This window comes from Electrophorus electricus, chromosome 12 (genome assembly GCF_013358815.1).
Source record: "Electrophorus electricus isolate fEleEle1 chromosome 12, fEleEle1.pri, whole genome shotgun sequence".
NCBI classification, from domain to species: domain Eukaryota; kingdom Metazoa; phylum Chordata; class Actinopteri; order Gymnotiformes; family Gymnotidae; genus Electrophorus; species Electrophorus electricus.
In genome coordinates, this window is record NC_049546.1 from 6,427,391 (window position 1) to 6,447,175 (window position 19,785).

At 38.5% G+C, this 19,785-nt stretch overlaps 2 protein-coding genes across 2 annotated transcripts; both read left to right on the plus strand.

Annotated features, from left to right (window-relative positions):
• Positions 1 to 219: 219 nt before the first annotated feature.
• atox1 (antioxidant 1 copper chaperone) lies at positions 220 to 3,389 on the plus strand. Its single transcript, XM_027003629.2, has 4 exons — positions 220 to 347; positions 561 to 633; positions 2,733 to 2,901; positions 3,053 to 3,389. Exons 1-3 carry the CDS (start codon positions 342 to 344, stop codon positions 2,855 to 2,857), a joined length of 204 nt encoding a protein of 67 aa, XP_026859430.1. The 5' UTR covers positions 220 to 341; the 3' UTR covers positions 2,858 to 2,901; positions 3,053 to 3,389.
• Positions 3,390 to 10,789: 7,400 nt separating this feature from the next.
• sparc (secreted protein, acidic, cysteine-rich (osteonectin)) lies at positions 10,790 to 19,746 on the plus strand. The gene is made up of 10 exons (XM_027003617.2): positions 10,790 to 10,896; positions 15,732 to 15,801; positions 16,094 to 16,120; positions 16,359 to 16,440; positions 16,915 to 17,036; positions 17,279 to 17,399; positions 17,836 to 17,969; positions 18,272 to 18,420; positions 18,659 to 18,807; positions 18,922 to 19,746. The coding sequence occupies exons 2-10, from the start codon at positions 15,745 to 15,747 to the stop codon at positions 18,948 to 18,950; spliced, it is 870 nt and encodes a 289-aa protein (XP_026859418.1). The 5' UTR covers positions 10,790 to 10,896; positions 15,732 to 15,744; the 3' UTR covers positions 18,951 to 19,746.
• Positions 19,747 to 19,785: the final 39 nt, after the last annotated feature.

Consider the following 19,785-nt stretch of genomic DNA (forward strand, 5'->3'; position numbering starts at 1 on the left):
GGAGTTAAAGCTAACGCTCTAGCTAACTAGGAATTAGGGGACTGGTGTCTTTCTACACAGTATACAATCTTTGAATCAAGGCTTTTGGGAAAGATAGAAGCTAAAATCTAACCAAACAAAAAACGTTGTGTAAGCGTTAAAATAACTGGAATTAGTTTCTACAAGACCATATTTTCCTCTCACAACTCTCCTACAGTTAGCCAAATTCTAAGTAATTTGTCGATGAGCCCAAGTCATACCGCACAAGTCATCTCTGATACCGTTAACAGGACATCTAACCTAGCTAGCTAGCATAGCTAATTGATTTGAATGTTTTAACCACAACCAAGATATACTGGATCATGGCTGTAAGTTTACATTTTAATTTTAAAGCCCAAGTTCACCAAAGATGAAAGATTTTCTACTGCCTAAGGTCCAAGGGTTACTTTTCCATTTGTGTTTATCTTAGCTAGCCGGCTAACCTGGAACCAAGCTCTGTTTACTTAAAATGACTACGGTTGTTTAGATAATAACAAGGCAGATAAGATATTTAACGAATGAATGTTTGTTTTTGTTTGCAGACCCATGTATTTTTCGTTGATATGACATGCGAAGGATGCTCCGGTGCTGTCGCTCGAGTTCTTAAAAAATTAGGTAACCTAGTGTATGTCTGTATTTGAATACGTGCAACATATAAAGTCAGTCTAACCGAAGTAGAAATCAGTGTGAATTAAAAGGATTGGTTTAACCGCATGCCATCGATACAGTGAGATTCATTTTACCTCTATAGTAATCTGTAATTGTCTAAGACGTGTCTGTCTTTATTGGCGTGATCCATCTCTCTCTCTCTCTCTCTCTCTCTCTCTCATTCATATATATATATATATATATATATATATATATATATATATATATATATATATATATGAGAATATATATATATATATATATATATATATATATATATATATATATATGAATATATATATATATATATATATATATATATATATATATGAATATATATATATATATATATATGAATATATATGAGAATATATATATATATATATATATATATATATATGAATATATATATATATGAATATATATATATATGAATATATATATATGAATATATATATATATGAATATGAGATATATATATATATATGATACACATATACACATGAATGATATATGAAATATATATATATGAATGAGAGAGAGATATACACATGAATGACATATATGATACACATATACACATGAATGATATATGAATGATTTTATATATATATATATATATATATATATGAATGAGAGAGAGAAATATCCACATGAATGATATATATGAATGAGAGAGAGATATACACATGAATATATGAGAGAGAGAGAGAGAGAGAGAGAGTCAGTTCACTTCTGAGTACAAGACAAAATTATTGGTATCCAGTAGGTCTAACAACTATCACTGCATGTTAAAAAATATGTCACAATATGACCATCATCACTCATGGGATTGTTGGTCATCCCAAATTCAAAATATAAATTTGGGGTTGGCATTGCCCTTGTGGCTACAACCGCATTCACTCATCTGGGAAAGATTTCCACAAGAATTTGGAGTGCATCTTTGAATATATGCCCATTTAGTCAAAGAGTATTTGTGAGGTCAGGCAATGATGTTGGATGAGAAGGCCTCACTTACAGTCAAGGTTCCAGTTCATCCCAAAAGTGTTTAGTGGGGTTGAGGTTAGGACTCTGTACAGGCCACTAGAGTTTCTCCACACCAAATTGATGAAACCATCTTTATGGACCTCACTTTGTACACAGGGGCACAGCCTTGCTGGAACAGGAAATGACCTTACCCAAACTTTTGCCACAAAGCAAAAAGCATTGTCTAATATATCTATGTATGCTGTAGCATTAATATCACACTCCACTGGAACTAAGAGGCCTAGCCCAAATCCTGAAAAAAGGGCCCAAACCATTCTCTGTCCTCCTCCAAACGTTACTGTTGTCACTGTGCATTCCAGTAGGTAGTGTTCTCCAGGTATCAGCCAAACCCTTGTTTGTCAGTCAGACTCTCAGATATTGAAGCATGACTTGTGGCTCCAGAGAACACATTTCCACTACTCTATGGTCAAGTGGTGGTTTGCTTCACACCGCACCACGCCATCCGATGCTTGGCATCTCAGGCTTGTGTGCAACTGCTTGACCATGGAAACCTATTTCACAATGTTCCCAATGCATAGTTTTAGTGTTGCTGTTGCTTCCAGAAGCAGTTTGGAACAGTTGTGAGTGATGGTTATGTGCTTCAGCATTCGGCAGCCCAGCTCTGCGAGTTTGCAGGTCTCCCTCTTGGCTGAGCTGTTGTTTCTCCTAGACACTTCCATTTCACATCAGAAGCACATACAGTTGACCAGGACAGATCAGGCAAGGCAGAATTGTCACAAATAGACTTGTGGCAAAAGTGGTATTCTATGACAGTTTCGTCACCAAGCTCTTCAGTATGACAGATTCTACTGCCAGTGTTTATCTGTGGAGATTGTGTGTCTGTGTGCTTGATTTTAAATGTGTTATCAATGGGAACACCTGAACTCATATATATATATATATATATATATATATATATATATTACACATACAATGAGTATAAACAAATGTCCATCTTAAAAGCAATTTTAACATTTTATATTATAGTTTTGCTTCTAATCCACAACCTATAATTCTTAATGTTTTTTTTATGTTAACAGATGTTAAATTTGATATTGACCTTCCCAACAAGAAGGTCTTAATTGAGTCGGACAAAGACAAAGATGTTTTTCTGGAAGCACTGAAAAAGACTGGGAAAACTGTCACCTACATTAATTCGAAATAGACCAGTTAAAAAAGATGAGCAGAACAATCTATGTAGAATACCATGTAAGCATATGTTTTTATAACTTCTGATGATTATTTACTTGGTTGATTAGATTTGACTTTTATTTGCAGTTTGAGTCTTATTAATCTTATTTTGTTTTGCAATGTAAAGTAAACTCTAGCTGCAATACTTTTTCTGTTTTTCTCTTTCCAGTTTCAGATGCAATCATTTGCTGCTAATTTGAAGATCAAGGGCAGTTGTTTGATTATACACCTTAAGCATGAATCCTGTAGCGTGTCTTTGGGGACCAGTGGAGGGAGCATGTTTAATCCGCCCCACTCTGAACCATACAAAGTCATAATCTCATAAATGGAAATGTTTGTAATGGAAGACTGTTTTAGTAATGGAAGACTGTTTTAGTATAGCTGCCCCTTTTGTGGCTGCTTTACAACCAGTGTAACAGTATAATATGGACATTCATTACTTGATTTTGAAGCCATGCTTCTGTTTATTTGTACACATGCAAAAATAAAGACTTAATTCTTGGTAACCTGGGGTCTTGCTTTTTGAACTTTCACATCTTTGTACAAAATAATTTGCATCAATACAGTTTTTGTTTTCTGACTATTTTGAGGTATCATAAGGAGATTATCTGTTCAACTTTTTGATCAAATACAGTTAGGAATATTACATAGCCCAAAATGAAATACAAAGCCTGAGTCAATATATGCAATTTGGATTAACACTGTGGTATTTATATATTTTATAAATACAATCCGCTATGTAGATTTTATGAGCGTTAGAATAGCATGACATTTTATTTCCCTCCATTTGCCACTGGAGGGCAGCATTGCATGTTAATTAGGTAAACCCATTGTGTTAATCCTATTTCCTAATGAATATAAAACCCAATACATTATTTTGAAATTCATGTCTGGATAGCATACGAATATTGATGTAATATTATCAGTGTATTATGTTGCAAGGGAATGGATCATATCCCTAAGTATGCTGACTACAAACTAAGATTATCTGTTTGTGAGGCAAGATTGACATTAAGAACACTGAGTAGTTAAGGGTAATGTCTTGCTGGGCTAAGGGGACATAGCTGGCATGCCTGGGCAGTTTTGTGAGCTTGCTGACCCAACACTTGAAGAGCGTTGTATAAGACCCAGGGCCACGGACACCAGAGAGCCATAGAAAAGAGCAGTGCAGCAGATGTAAAATGCCCAGCCAAGAAACTTGACCATCTCAGTCAATTGCTTTTCCATGGACACCATGAAGGCAATGAGAGCGATCACGCAAAATGCAACTGTTAAAATAGAAACATCCCAGTCAGTACAGAGTTACACCACAGGGTCTCATTACTTAAGGCTGAGTCACATAGGTCATATTCAAGGACAAAGCTAGCCCAATGTATGTACTACTGCAGTGGCAGCATCTGTCAGGGCTTTTGTGAGTTATTAGGAATCCCATGTTGCCAGATGTGACTGGAATCCAGCCATGCAGCATAAGTGCTCGACTACCCTTTTCTCAATAGTTCGTTAATTACTGCAAATACAAATGAGGATAAACAGCACAGATGGTTCTTACCTGAGAAGATGTTTAAAAGAAGAGCTTCAGTGGCTCGCTTTCCCTTGGTAAGTGCTAGTCTAATGGCAACAAATATGGCCAAGGAAAGTATAGAAGAGCTTGCCAGGAAAACCCAAGTCAGGCTGTAGGAGCCTAAGAAGGGCAGGGGTAAAAGTGCATATCAACCAAAGGATATAGCACTATCTTGTGCTCTTTTAAAAAAAAATGTACAGGCTGAAAGTCTGATTTACATTATCAAAATCTCTAATAATTTATAATGGTATGGCAGGAGTACAATTCACTCTTTGTTGTGTAGAATGTCTGTAGAGATTGGAAGATAGAAAGCAAGGAATGCTTACCCATCCAGGCTGGAAATGTAGTGCAACTAGAGAAGCCTTCATAGCTGTGGCAGATAGCAAATAGGCCTTCAGTCGTTCCCCCAGGCTGCACCAGCCACTCTGGGGCACATAGACACACAGTATACAAGAGGAACTCCACACTTACATGACAAGCAAATTTCAGATTCTTTCTTTCTTTCTTTCGGGTCAGTGGTGCATTGTGGATTGCTGAATTGCAAACATGGATCCTGAAAACCAATATATGTCATTTATCGTAGTTGCTGATTATTTCAGTAGCCTTATCAATCCATGACAGACGAATTCCTTTTTAGGTGCAAGAGAAATTCTTGTCTCGTGTATAAGATGAGAATTTAGATGAGTTTTGTTGATGATAGTCTTCCTAGACAAGATGTTACCCAAAGGGTATGGTTAGCAGAAACACAGTAATATCAAAAAGGGAGCCAGATTGCCTCAAATAGAGCCTGTTTGCTTTCATGCTTTTCAGCAAACAAAGGCTACCTGACAGGCACAGTGCAAACACACACGGAATAGGCCCTGCAGACGTGATTATTTGTAGTGGTTTTTCATCACCTTGGTAAAAGAATAATAGGTCTTTTTCATTGGGCAGGATATTTAAAGCTACACATCATAAAATAGCTTGGGTAACCACATTAATAGATTTATGTAACTAATAGCATATACACCTATTATACACCTATTATACACCTATTAACAATTATGCAAAATAATACAAAACCTATCTAAAATATCTTTATTAGTGGGACCTTTTATTATATAATTATATAATTGCTGTGTTTTGTTTGCTTTTGAAATGGTTGCAAATAACTTTTTTTTTTCAGTTATATAATTAGGCCATGAGAAAGCTTTTTTTTTTTCAGAAAAAAATCAGTTGTTTCTATTCCATATGAAGCAGAGAGGTAACTAATAGGCCATCAGTCAGCAAAAGAGTTCCTCTTAATGCCTGTCCTCATCTGAGCAGTAGGTTGCAGTCTGTTGCCAAATTCAAAATTCCATTTACATCCTGTGTATTTTGGCAGGCAGAGATTATTTGGTATAATTAAAGGGCATGCTGTGCTTGCATTGATGAGCACAAATAGGCATTGTAAAGTAATTAAACACAAGAGAGTTGAAATGCTTAAAAACAGTTAAAATGATAACTAATATCCTATCAGACTGTTTCACTGACAGAATTATTTAACCATTTCAACGGCCAAAATCAGTGAAGTATTTATTACATTTTCCTGTGTATTAAATACAATTAAATTAGATAAATGATATGTTAAATGTTATATATGGATGATGGTTTTTTGTGTCTGAATTCTTTGCCAACTTGAAAAGGAGCCCATTTTTGAGTTGGAGAGATTCTGCTAATATATGGCAGTGATCAGATAGTTCAGCTAGCCAAAGAGTCAACAGAGGCACAGTAATCAGCTCAACATCTATAAAAAGCCTGAGACTAGCACCTGCAGGCATGCCAAAACAGGGCTTTCTCTGATAAAACCTACGTGTGCAGAATCCCACCGCTGTCATGAGATCAGAAAGAGCACCAGGCCAGGTGAACTGTAGCTGAATGACAAGGACAGGACTTTTACATTTTACAAACCCCTATATAAAAACACCACCAACAGTACAGACAACATAGCTAGCATACACTAGACTTTGAGGATGCATTATGTATGAATGTGGGAGGAGTTCTCTATGTTTGTATCAAACTATGATTTTTCTATTATAGTGCTCCACTGTAGTACTTTTGATGCTCACTCCAGCAAAACATTCTCGTGCAAAGGTCAAAGAAGAATTCAGCTGATAAGCCCACAACTCATAGAGGAACTCCTTCCACCTTTAAAAGTGCACAGGGTGTCCAAGATATGTTATGTTCTCTGGCATGCCATACAGGTACAGGCAAGTGCAGCTGCATGAGATAGACGTTTTGATCAGACATCAAGACCAGACATCATTGTCTTCTGCATGCTATGTTTCATATTTACCTCATTAACTCCAGTCTGTTCCCTCTCTACTAATCATTGTTCAGATTTTAAAAGGGGCACGTTTTTATATACACATAGAGTTTATTGTTGAATGTGACGGACATTTGTTTTGCAGCCTTGGTAGCACCTGATAACCAGTAGGTTAAAACTTTTTATATTACCCGAATTATTTAAATTCCAAATACTGTAGTGATTATTCCAAAATGTTCTCCTTTAAAAAGCATTCAGTAGACAGGCTGGTTGGGTCAGTAATTAGATGCAGATTAGTTTTTTGAGGTAAAACTGATGATGTGGCAATATAAGGAAACCTTATTGGATATCACATTTCATTTTTTACCTGTCAGAACAATTTAATCAACCAAATATCTTTTCTGTTGCATAAAATGTTGCAATTAATTTGCTGATGTGATGGTAATCAGAAACACTGGGCCGGCAGAGACCCAGTTATACATTAGACATGCATCACAGTGACATCATTACACAAAATGTAATTTTGTGAAGTGAAAGTAGTAGAAAAGGTTAGATAGAACTTGAGAAATAGAACTAGAATTCTCTATGAACAAGGGGAATCATAATGAATTAAAAATAGATCAATATTTTTTATTGTCTTAATTAAGATAAAGTTTTATTCTCTCTTAAATTCTCTTAAAGGCTTACCAGTTATCTGGACTAACTTTCAAAACCCCTGAATATAATTACTGTGAAAACAAAATTGTAAAAACAAAACAACAACAAGCAAAAATACAAAACAAACAAACAAACAAAAAAATACCCAAACCAGCATTATTAAAAGCTGCTGTAAGCTACTGCTATTTTGAACACACGCATGGACATTAATGTAGGAGCAATGGTCTTGGTTGTTTGTAGCTGTCCACTGAGGTTTTTGCATCTTTGGCTCACCGTCTGGGAGCAGACCCCTCCCTTGGCAGAACAGAATGTGCAGGCAGCAGCTCAGTCCCTGCTGTACACGTCAGCCAAGCTCCAGTGGCGAGGCCCCTTGCTGGCTGGCTGGCTGGAGGCATCCCCCACCCTTGCCCACCTCTTTGCTGCCTCTCTGCCATCACGCCCACTTAGCAGCTGCAGCATAAAGTTACGGGTAGTGGGAGAACCTTGCCACGCTCACTATTCCATTCACTCCCTCCATCTGTCTCCTAGTCATCATTCTCCCACTTGATTGGTCCTCCAGATGCCTCAGTTTCAGTGCTGTCCTCCTTATAGGGAAGTAAACAGAGGAAGGAAAGGATGAGCAAGCATTGTGGTTTTCTGGCATACCTCCTGCTGAAGAGTATGCTCCCTCATTCCCAAAAGTTCTTGTACTAACAGTTAGCTCCCGTAACTGTATTTTTTTATTATTCACATTTTATTTTCATAATACAAGAAACTGTTCTGTACATACAATTTATACAATTCTACTCCCATCCCCATCCTATCACCATTTATCCCCTTAATGATTAATTCCAATCTCTTTACTTTAACCACATTTGGTTTTATATCAAATTAACTCTGAATCACATTTAATTATTTTTATAGCACATAGCACATATATTTTACAAATAATTAACAAATATAGCTTAACTATAGAGAATAATAAATATACATCAGCCTCATACATATCCGCTATGTAGAACGTCCTAATGAGGTCGAATACCTATCCCATTTCCTCACATATATATATTCAGTTTCCCTGCCTATATGTTTGAAAACTTCAAATGCAGCTACTTTTGCCATTTCCACCATACAGTCATAAATTGATGTAACATCCTCCTTTCCACCCTCTTACCAAGACTTGCTTACCTATAATAATACTAGTTTGAATACAGCTACTAGTACATCTATCTCTTCCCGCTAACCCTGACTCATCTCCAGACACAATCAACAGGAAAATAAAATTTGCTTAACCAGAATCTCACATATCATACACCTTAACCCAGAATTCCTGAACTTTACTGCAAGACTATTACATATGTATTAAAAAAAACCTCCTCCAATTTACACCTCCAACATTTTGGTGTATATATTAACTAGAGTCTGAAGTTTGGATGGCAACCAATAAACTTGGTGTGGAATCTAGAAGTGAATAAAACATACCTAATATTCTTAAAAATCCCATCCTACATTTTCTTCTCATGTCTTTTTAAGTGCCAATATATCCGCATTTCCCAAAATCTGACTCATCTTCAAATAATATGCAGTTACTTCATGGCCTTTACCATAATACCTTAATACCCTATACAACAACTCTGCTTCTTTAGGAGCCTCTTCTGTGGATCTAAAGATTCTCAAAAACATCTCTTAGACTTGTGCATATCTAAAATAACAAGATTTGAGAATCTCACATTGTTGTACTAATTATATAAAAAAGATTTTACAGTATTTTAAATTATTCTTAATTGTTATTTCCTAAGCATGAACAACATGAAATTTCATGAGCAGCAGTAAGACGAAACATAGAGATCTTACTCACCTGCTTAACTGCTGTTAGTTTTTCATTGCGAAGCTGTCCAACTCAAAATTATATCCTCAGGCCAGTCATTTCAGACAATGATGAGCCTCATCCTAAAAAAGGCTTTGTGTGGTCTTCCTTCAAGGAAAGGTAATAAATGAGAATGTGTGCATTTCCTTATGTCTTCACATAATAAATGCTATTCTTATGCTAGCTTCATGTGTTAAAATGGACAATTATTTCACTTACAACAGTTTAAAACTTTAGGCTGCTTTTGTTAGAAGTTTTAAATAAAAAAATATAGCTTTTGCTATTTACAAAACACAGTAGAGCTGGTTTATCTTAACTGTAAATTCAGACACTGTAATTTACTCCAGTCCCATGTTAATATATTTTGATATTGCTGTTTTCAGTGTGCAAAGGGTTTACACACAGGAAAAACAGCAAAATGACTGAACTGAGGCTTGTCCTTTCTGAGGTTATGATCCTTTTGATTCTGTGGAGCTTTATTGAGGAAACGAAGGCCAAAGATTTTATTGTGTGCAGCATGATTCAGAAACAACTATTTTTATGTGACCTGAAACTATTTTCAGTGTTATTTCCAACATACAATGCAGAGAAGGTGCATTTCAAATGAATCCCATCTCTGGATGGTAATGTGCAGAAGCCAGCATTACAAACCATTATTTATTAAGAAATCCAGGAATCCTATGGCCTTGTATAGACTTGTTAGCCTCTGCAGACAGCGCCACGTCTGCAACCCGAGAGGCAAAATAATTACACCTCCTCCACAGCCTACTCAAACTCCGGCTCCGTTGCAGCCAGAATGGAAAATGCCACGTTGCAGAGCTCCAGTTTTTTTTCCCAGCTTTTTCACATCCAGATGTTTCTCGCTTTACTCAGACTTTTCTAGTACAGACAACAGCAATCAATAGCAGAGCGTTTCTGTTCCACGGTCTCTGAAGCAAAAGTCAGACAGAGGTCTATAGATAGCCAAACAGGATAGCTGTCATGATTACTTTAGACTGATGTGCTGTAAGCTGTAATATATAAATATATATAAATATACATATGTGCACAAATACATATGAAATGATATTGTCATAAATGCATTTGCAAAGGCTTTGATTGGACGAGCTGTACATATCATAACACTTGGTTAGGAGCATTAAGTAAGAGAAATACACTGCAAAATATATCATCTTTATCACTTTTTTTTATGTTCATTTCAGTAGCACATCCACATTTAATGGACAAACAAATCCAGAATTGCATCAAGACAATTATTATTTACTAAACATTAATTTTACATTCCTCCAAACATAATTCATAACTGTAATCAAATTACATTTAAATAGCAACTAAGTAGATTTTCTTAATAATAAAAAGCTGCATCCAAAAATGTTAACAATGTTATAAATTTAACCAATAATAGTGAGCATCATATCAAATCCTGATATAAACTGACTGTACATTTGTCCAAATTTGCATAATGGGCCTAATTTGCATTAGACTGAGTTGGAGTTGGATACACAGAGTTAACTGTGGGATGTCCTACACCATTGGAATGAGGGGAGTTTGACTGGACCTGCCCACTGCAAATGTCTTCTGTATGAACTCGTGTTGCTGTTAGATAGCTCCAGACCCCTACACTAGCTGACTTCTCCCTTGGCTTCTCTGTGCACCGAACAAAAGGTAAGAGCGTTCCACTCCTCATCTCCTGACTCCAACACTGAGATCAACCTGAGATTGACTTCCATTGTTTTAAGTTGCCAAAGAATGCTTAGATAAATGTCATCATTGATTTGATACTTTCTTTGAATGTTCATGAACATATACTGGACAAAAATACAGTCAAATTTTATCATAGTCTGTGGCTGGAAAACTAAGTGTGGAAGTTGTTTTTTCTTTTTTCAAAAAGTACCTTTCTTTCTTTAGTCTTGTTTCTGTTTTTTCATGCCTTTTTATTTTCATGGGTTACAGATGTCCAATTTGTTTCTAGACATCAAATCATCACTCAGTTACAAATGGCATGTAATGATTTTAATGAAGTTAGAAAACGTAGTTGCTAAGACAACTTTCTTTTTTGTGGTTGTGGCTTGAGCAGAGAATACTTCAATCTAATGATGACACTTGAAGCAAAATGTTAAAACTATTGTGTGCCACATAGGCAACAGGAGGAGTGAACACAGAGCAGGGGGAGGAGGGATGGAGAAAGGGTTACAAAGCCAGCCAGAGAGAGAGAGAGAGAGAGAGAGAGAGAGAGAGAGAGAGAGAGAGAGAGAGAGAGAGAGAGAGAGAGAGAGAGTGTGTGTGTGTGTGTGTGTGTGTGTCCAATTTCAAGCAGATCCCTCCCCTCCCAGTTACTCCCATCAAAAGGAATGCAAGTTGCCATGGTAATTCTCACCAGCTGTTGTGGCCTGTGTTGTACAGATGCCTATTCTTTTGACAAACAAGAATGTTGTTGGAACAAACTGACTGTCCACAGTTGCTAAATGTGCTCAAGGGGAAAAAAACAGCACTCATGCTCCAGCCAGTTTAATCTAGTAGTATTTATTTACTTAATGAAGAAAACTTTGTATACATTGCACTACCCATTGAGATGTTTTGCAATATCACCCAATCTTCAAGCTTTTCACTTGACTATAAAGTGAAGGGGTACAATTAAAACTAAAAGTTTAATTTCTTTTTCTTAAAAAAAAAAAGTTCTTAGTTTCTTTTTAATCGGTCACACAGAAAAGCCTTAATTTCAAAGCTCCTATGAAGTCTAAAAGCATATAAAAAGAAATGCGAGGGCTGGAGAAACCAGAGGAGTGGGTAGCGAGGCAAACATGAAAAAGCCTTTTGGTGAAGATGGAACTGCAGGCCATAAGCAATCAGGTTTGGGTAGCACTCGCATGCTAATGAAAAAGCGTTTGCTCTCAAGCCACAGTGGGTTAAGCAATGACTAGCAGAAGACAGCAAGCAGCTTGGCGAGTATTCTACTGCTCAAGAATAAGGGAGAGGCAAAAAGAGCCTGAGAGGCACACTGGCAGCCTGGGAGGGAGAGTGGAGGGACTGTGCTTTGTTATGCTACCAGAGGGAGAGTCATCTGCAGATCAAGCTTCTCACTTGGCATGGAACTAAGAGTGCAAAAACTTTGAGGTCTAGATTTACAATGCATAACAAATGCATTTATGGTCAGTCAAAATACTAATTCGAAAAAAAAAAGGTTTAAATATATTGACAGCATGGATACAAAAGAGTACAAAAGTTCAATTCTTTGCTAACCTTTACAGAGACACACTAGCTAGTATGATTTTACTTCTGAAGTAAAAGAAAGAAGCAGACAGTAGGAAGTAAGAGAAAATTCTCAGAGAAATCTAAATGCATTGTTTTTTAGGCAATTACAGAAGCAGAGCTAGAAGGTTTAATCTCCCAGCTGTACTGGGGGATGGGTGGGATGATTTTGAAAGGTCAGGTGACTGGAAACTCAGGTTACATGGATTCTACTGCTCTCCATTGACTCTCTTTTGTCTGTCTCTGAGCTCCCTAGCCTTAAAATGCTTCATGTGAGTCAGTGGTAACGTTTACAACAGAAGATAAAATTTACTAGTGTCTTCATTCTCTCCAGCTCTTCCATTTTATGTGAAATGTGAAAAAGCTTAATACTTGAGGGGCCTATGCTAAAGGAGAAAGTAGTAAAGTTTACATGGAGAAAGAAATATTTATTCCAAACCACACACCAACGAGCACAGCACAGACCAGGGTATGTTTGCACAGAACACCCAGCACACTGTCTGTGCTCTTTTTTTTGGTTTTTGGATCCCTATTGCCTTTCAGGCTGGGCTGTTTTGATTTCATGAGTCTACCCTGCTGCACTGTCCCTTGTTTATTTATTTGGTGCAGATCTCGATGAGATTGCACCTGTTTTTCTGCTCAGCACTAAACGCTGGCCAGGCGCAGGGCAGTAATTGGCTTGTAATGGACAGGTGGCTTGCACAGTTCTTTATTTTTGATGCCAAGTGGCTTCCTGCCTCATGAATCAAACCACTGTGCCACCCTATGAGCCTAAGGGCCCAGGACTGGACACTGATTATGGTCATCAACATTTCATAAGGAAGATAAACATTACCTTGCATCTTTTTTGAGATCTTGAATTAATTCTAAAGAGGCAGACAGCCTAGATGTTGCTTTGGGGTTTGTTTGGTTTTTTTTTTTTATTTACATATCTAAGTGTAGTGTGTTGTTTTGCACATGAACAGATGATCTGCTTGATTGAATTCTTTGGGCAGTGACCTTTATTGCCACTTATTTGTGGATACAGTATCACAGCTCCACTGTTTTTCCAGGCCCTAAACCACCTGTTAAGTCACTATAGGAGAGCAGAAAGAATCCCCTAATCCCGCAGGCCTTTGGGAAAAAGCAGAGTACTGTGCCCAGTTCCCTCCCCTTTAATGCCGCACAGCTTGCTTACCTAACAAACAAAATAGTGAGTGAAAAAGGCATCCTTTATGCCACCACTATCCCTTCATTTCAGCCCTGTTTGATTATGAGTACAACTTTCCAAATAACTTTTTTTGCTTTTCCATCAGTAAGTCCTCCAAGTTAACGGCATTTTTGGAAAATAAACAACATGTAAATATCTAAAACTGTCTGTGAGAGGTAATGGAGAGACCCATCCAAACTAAACACAGGAGATGATGCTAAACGTTTCCTCCTTTCTCTCCAAAGCTCACACTGCTCTGACTTCCAGTCTGATTAAACAGACATGGCTCCCATTGAAATATACCTTTTCCTCTCTCTTCTCTGAGTGGCTTGCAGAGACGATTCCTTGTCTGCCACATTTGGAGTATGTCAGTGTTTACGGCGCAGAACGGTGCCTCTGTATTTTTCCACGACTAGGTCCATCAGAGAGGCAGGCCGCCTGACATCAGTTCCTGAGCTTAAGGACTTTTTTCCCCTCTCCAGTGAAAACAGCGAGGGGAAGAGGCCAGCCCTGGGCTCGGCCAGGCAGCCAGACGGGCGGCCTTCCCATTGCCGCTTGGCAGCTCTCCTCATCTGTACCGGCAGATGCACTGAGAAATGTGAGACTGTGCCACATCGACACAGCAGCAAGCATCTGCATCTAATGGATTAGGCCAGGCACTGAGTGCTCATCAAACCCAGCACAGTCGGAATGATGCTCACTTTTAATGACAAGCTACTCCCCGGATGTTCATAATATGGTATTGAAGGTCATTTCAAATGATGTTCAAGTGCTTGTTTAGATTTATCGAGTGATATCTTAAGATGTTGTTCCTTATAAGATTCCAACCGTGGAATTCAAATGAGACAACATCATTTATGATTGTTACAAGATAAATAACATCGCAACAAGCAAAATGCCAGATCCAAATATAGACTTTCTTGCTCATTTCTGCTGAAAAAATGCATTACATGCTAGGAGCTCTTCAATCATTGCACAAGAAATCCTACATCTACAGCACAGAGTAAAAAGGTAATTGTAATGCCTATAGCATATTAGCTCCCCCAGTATATGACCTTTGACACCATCATAATGTAGGACATGACAAGTTCAGAATGAATACTGAGGTCCATGGTACATATTCAGTGAATGCCTCCTTTGTTCATAATGAGAATCTTTGCTGCAGCTAAATTAGTGGCATTTCAACATTTCCATCTGAAGGGATGTTTTTTGTTTTTAATGAGCATAAGTGAAAGGATGTTTCACTGGGTTTTTATGATAGCCCTGTGCAGAAGGTTCATACATACCTGTGTGCTTAGTTCTACAGAAAACAATGTGTGGCTAACTTTCTGCCATGCCGCCAAAGCATCTAGCATCAATCACTTGGTACCATTTTAGAACTGACTGCAGGCACGTGGCTTTGAATGTTCAGACATAAACAGAGACTCCCAGAGTTTATATGAATGTTGAGAAAAGGGGAAACATCTGTATCTTAGAGAAGGTAGTCAGGAGAGGAAAATGGCAGTGGAGGGTACATGGGGACTAATGGCTTTATCGAGCAATAGGATAGCACAGCTTCGCAAGGACAGCCCACTGCATAAGCTCCAGGGAGATCTCTGAGCAGGCAGGGGCAGATGGGAGGGGCCAGCAGAACAATGTCATGTGGGGCTGTTTCTCATACTGCCACCGTGTCTGCTCTGTTCTGCTGTGCTCTGTGTATGGTTGCTCAGCACAAATCTTACAGGGCAGGTCTGATGGGAGAAGCTAGTTTCTATTCAGGTTGTTGGAGGCTATTAGATGTGAGGTGTGAATGGGAGTCTGATCTCATAGCAAAGAAGCTGGACAGTAATGGGGCATAAGGCCTACTGTATGTGTGCTGAGATGCCAGTGAATGTAGCCAGGTTGGATCTACAACCCCTACCCTCTGAAATCAATGCACTTAACCACCATGCTCTTCTCAGTTTCATAACTTATACATACTCTCTTTTGGTGTACCCAGATCTCAGATATATAAATATATAGTCATTACTGCACTGTGATATAAGCTGCATGGATAGCTGAATTTTTGTTTCTTTCTCTGCAGGCTGAATCCCAACATGAGGGTGTGGATTGTCTTCCTTTTGTGCCTGGCTGGAAAGGCCCTGGCTAATCCAGTAAGTTCACAGTCTTCATTGAGAACAAGCACATTTGTGTGGCAATGCTGCAAACAGCATAGTTATACAAAGTGTTCATTTTGGACGATGCGGTTTGTCGCCAGTAAAAGTGAACATGATGATTCAATGGATTTACACTGAGTTTCATTTGTTTATGCTAATTAAATTAATCTATAATTTCTACCCCTCTGGTGGTTGAAGTCAGCAAAATGGACTTAAACAAAAGTAAGCATTTAATCACACAAACACATTTTACAAGCTGTGATGTTCATTCAAACCATTTTCATTGCAGGTAGAGCAGGAGCCAGTTGATGAGGAGGTACGTGCCAATTTATTTGGATATTAATCATACAGAGCAGTTTTGAATTCTGCAGGGCATTTTCCTGTCAGCACAGGAACCAGTTTTATCCCTCTATATAGGAACAGATGCCTCATCATCTGCACATGCACAGCTTCCTGTTCTAAGTCCTTAGAGGACTGAAAACCCACAGTATCGCTGAAAGGAAGCCATTATCATGATGTCACTGCTTTCCCACATGTTTTTTTCCTTAATCCAGGAGGTGGGAGCCAACCCAGTCCAAGTGGAGACTGGAGAGTTTGATGAGGCCATTGAGGTTGTGGAAGATGTTTTTGCAGAGAGTACGTATGATGAAATAACATAAGAAACTTTAGTTATAAATGCAGGTACATTATATTAGCACACAGTCTCATTGAGCATGGTGTGCCAAATGCTTTAAAAACTGTATTCTGGTAAGTTATGTGAAATCCAGCTTCTAACCTTTTTCTCTGGGCCACCATGTTGTGAATAGAATGAGTAAATTATACAGAAGCAAGTTTATGAAGCTTCTAGTAATGACAGACTGCACATAAGTTGAAACTCTATGGCTGTAATTATGAGTTACCCAGGCTATGGTCTCAGAAAGCCAAACTTAAATGCTACTCATCCAGCCACGTGTCCACCAGCCACAAAACAGCCTAAACAGAAAATCGAAATTCAGGAAAGAGCACATGCAAGGGAAAAATATTAGATGTGTACAGTCTAAACTCTATATCTTGGAGAGCAAATTTGAGAACAAACAAAATCATTTTTGCTTGTTATGCTTCCTCTGCCAGACCCCTGTCTCAACCATCACTGCAAGAAGGGCAAGGTTTGTGAGCTCGATGAAAGCAATGAACCCATGTGTGTGTGCCAGGACCCTCTGACTTGCCCCGCCCCAGTCGGAGAGTTTGAGCATGTAAGTCCTTTGAATCCTGGGCCACTAGTGAGTCTCTGCCACCTACAATATCACATCTAGCCTAAGGCTTTATATGAAGAGTGACAGCAATGCCTAGGACTCTAGGGATAATATTGTTCTGAGCTGGAACTCATAGTTCCATGCTTTGCTTACAGGCATATCCACCAATTGGACGGATAGCAATTCAAACCTGTAACGTTAGAGGCCGTGGCATTTTATTGTTCCCTTCTTGCATTTTGTAGATCTGCGGCACCGACAACAAGACCTATGACTCGTCCTGCCACTTCTTTGCCACCAAATGCGCCCTTGAGGGCACCAAGAAGGGTCACAAGCTGCACCTTGACTACATTGGACCCTGCAAATGTGAGTGCACAGTGCTTCATGTCTGCATCGATTAGAAACACAGTCAAGTGCCGATGTTTACCACAGAGGATGTTTAACATTCATGCCTTTCCCAGTGTCTTAGATAACATCCCATTGCCTTTCCCCTCAAGGGGGACTCCACATGTACTGAGCATGAAGCAGGTCCTGGCTTGCCTGTGTTACTCCACCCCACAGTGCAGGACAAATCACTTTTAAGCCTTGTGCGTGCATAGCCCATGCAAACATGCTGGGCTGGTTCTCTGGCCTGAAGGGTTCAAATGGAGCCTCTGGTGTGTGACTAAGCTCACAGATGAACTGAGAAATAAAGTGTTTTGACTTCTGTGTATTAACTAATAGCATTAACACAATCCTAACACAAATGCGTGTTGAATCTATATTTGACATGTGCTGAGTGTTCATACTGGGCTCTCCCCAGACATCGCACCCTGCCTGGACAACGAGCTGAATGAGTTCCCCCTGCGTATGAGGGACTGGCTGAAGAATGTGCTGGTCACTCTGTATGAGCGCGATGAGGACAACAACTTACTCAGCGAGAAACAGAAACTCAGGGTCTGTCTAACATGATTTTACATTCATGGGCTGTCATCCATTTTGTAATGAGCCAGCAGAACTCAACCAAAACATCAGCCCATGTTTAATGCAGTCAATAGTGACCATATTTTAACAAATTTTAATGAGTGTGGCAACTATTTTACACAACATGCATTTTAACAAAACATGTAACCCATGCCTTTTAGGCATTCTTGACACAAAATAACACAAAGTTTCAGTTGTTTTTTGTAAATTATGCATTTTAAACGTTGACAGAATAGTTGTGCTCTGTGCTCATCCATGGTGTGTTCTTTCTCCAGGTGAAGAAGATCTATGAGAATGAGAAGAGACTGCAGGCTGGAGACCACTCCCTGGATCTTCTTGCCTTGGACTTCGAGAAGAACTACAATATGTACATCTTCCCCGTGCACTGGCAATTCGGCCAGCTTGACCAGCACCCCGTGGACGGGTCGGTTCTCACATACCTCTCAATATCTGTTCTCTAATACCTCCTACAAGACTACGTTAGCCAGTTTCACATCTGCTTTTATTAATATTCAAAAGAAATTTATAGTTAATACTTGCTTGACCCATGTTGTCTTTATGAACCTATACAATAAGCTATTCTTGGACAAAGCTTGCAGTCATTTCTGTTTCTTTCTTAATTTTCTGGAGGAAGAACCTTGATGATTGTACATGTGTTTCAGGTTCCTGTCCCACACTGAGCTGGCCCCATTGCGCGCCCCTCTCATCCCCATGGAACACTGCACCACCAGCTTCTTCGAGCAGTGTGATGCTGACCAGGACAAGTACATTGCCCTGGAAGAGTGGGCCAGCTGTTTCGGCATCAAAGAGCGTATGTTTTCCATTCAATACCTTTTCATCCCACTTATTTGGAAAGCACCCCACCCCTACCACTCCTGGTTTCATTCATTCATTTACTAACTCTTCTTTTTTTTTCTGCTTGCAGAGGACATTGACAAGGACCTTGTCATCTAAACCATGGCCACCATTGAAGTTTCTTAGTTAGTCTACTATTGGGACAAGGTGCTAACCATTAAATTAAAATCATGTTAATGGTGCTAATTGCAATTTCTAATAACCTATGTATACCACTAAAATTTAAACTGTAAAAAAAAAATGCACAGTCCACACTAACAATCACAGTAAGTGATAATAACTTCCCTTTTTTTATTTTTGTTTTCCAATTTTGTGCAAATGCTAAAGTTAGTTGGAGTAACTAAGCAGACGCTAGAAAGCTATGTGCAGGGTGATGGTAAGGTAGATGATGGACTTTGCATGTGGAAAGCCTTTTGTTTTGGAAATGGATGCACAGAGTGATAAATATTTTTCAAAGAATCAGGGCTTGAATTTAATGTAAATTAGGAGTTACTGAGGTGAATTTGTAAAAAGAAAAAATAAAGTTTCCAAATAAATGTTCTTTCTGCTTGCTTTATAAACCTTTTAGTTTCCTTTGTTGAACTCTTTTTATGGGGTTTACACTGTTTTGGATGTCTGTTTAGATTTAAATAGCTTCTTTAAATTTGAGCCCTGAATAAAAAGGTCTGTTTGTTTATTTGCCCATTATTTCTTGTCAAAGAATCAGGGTACAGTGTTGAGGTTTTTTTTTAATTTGAAAAATAAAAGAAAATATTATTTGAACTCAAAGAGGAAAGAATCTTGCAGGATGAGAAATTTCTCCCTCTAACATGTTCACGTACATTTGCAGTATTTGCCACAATGTGAGCAGTATGAACCTCTTTACATGAATAAAGCTACTGAGATTCCAAACCCATATATTGCATGCATTTTCTCAATGCTTCGTCTTTCTACT

Bases quoted from the DNA above. Each gene is read 5' to 3' on its own strand.
- atox1 (XM_027003629.2), top strand. The intron at 634-2,732 runs GTAACCTAGTGT...TTATGTTAACAG, and splicing joins TCGAGTTCTTAAAAAATTAG to ATGTTAAATTTGATATTGAC.
- sparc (XM_027003617.2), top strand. From the start codon at position 15,745: ATGAGGGTGTGGATTGTCTTCCTTTTGTGCCTGGCTGGAAAGGCCCTG. The intron at 15,802-16,093 runs GTAAGTTCACAG...TTTTCATTGCAG, and splicing joins GAAAGGCCCTGGCTAATCCA to GTAGAGCAGGAGCCAGTTGA. The intron at 17,400-17,835 runs GTGAGTGCACAG...GGCTCTCCCCAG, and splicing joins CTACATTGGACCCTGCAAAT to ACATCGCACCCTGCCTGGAC.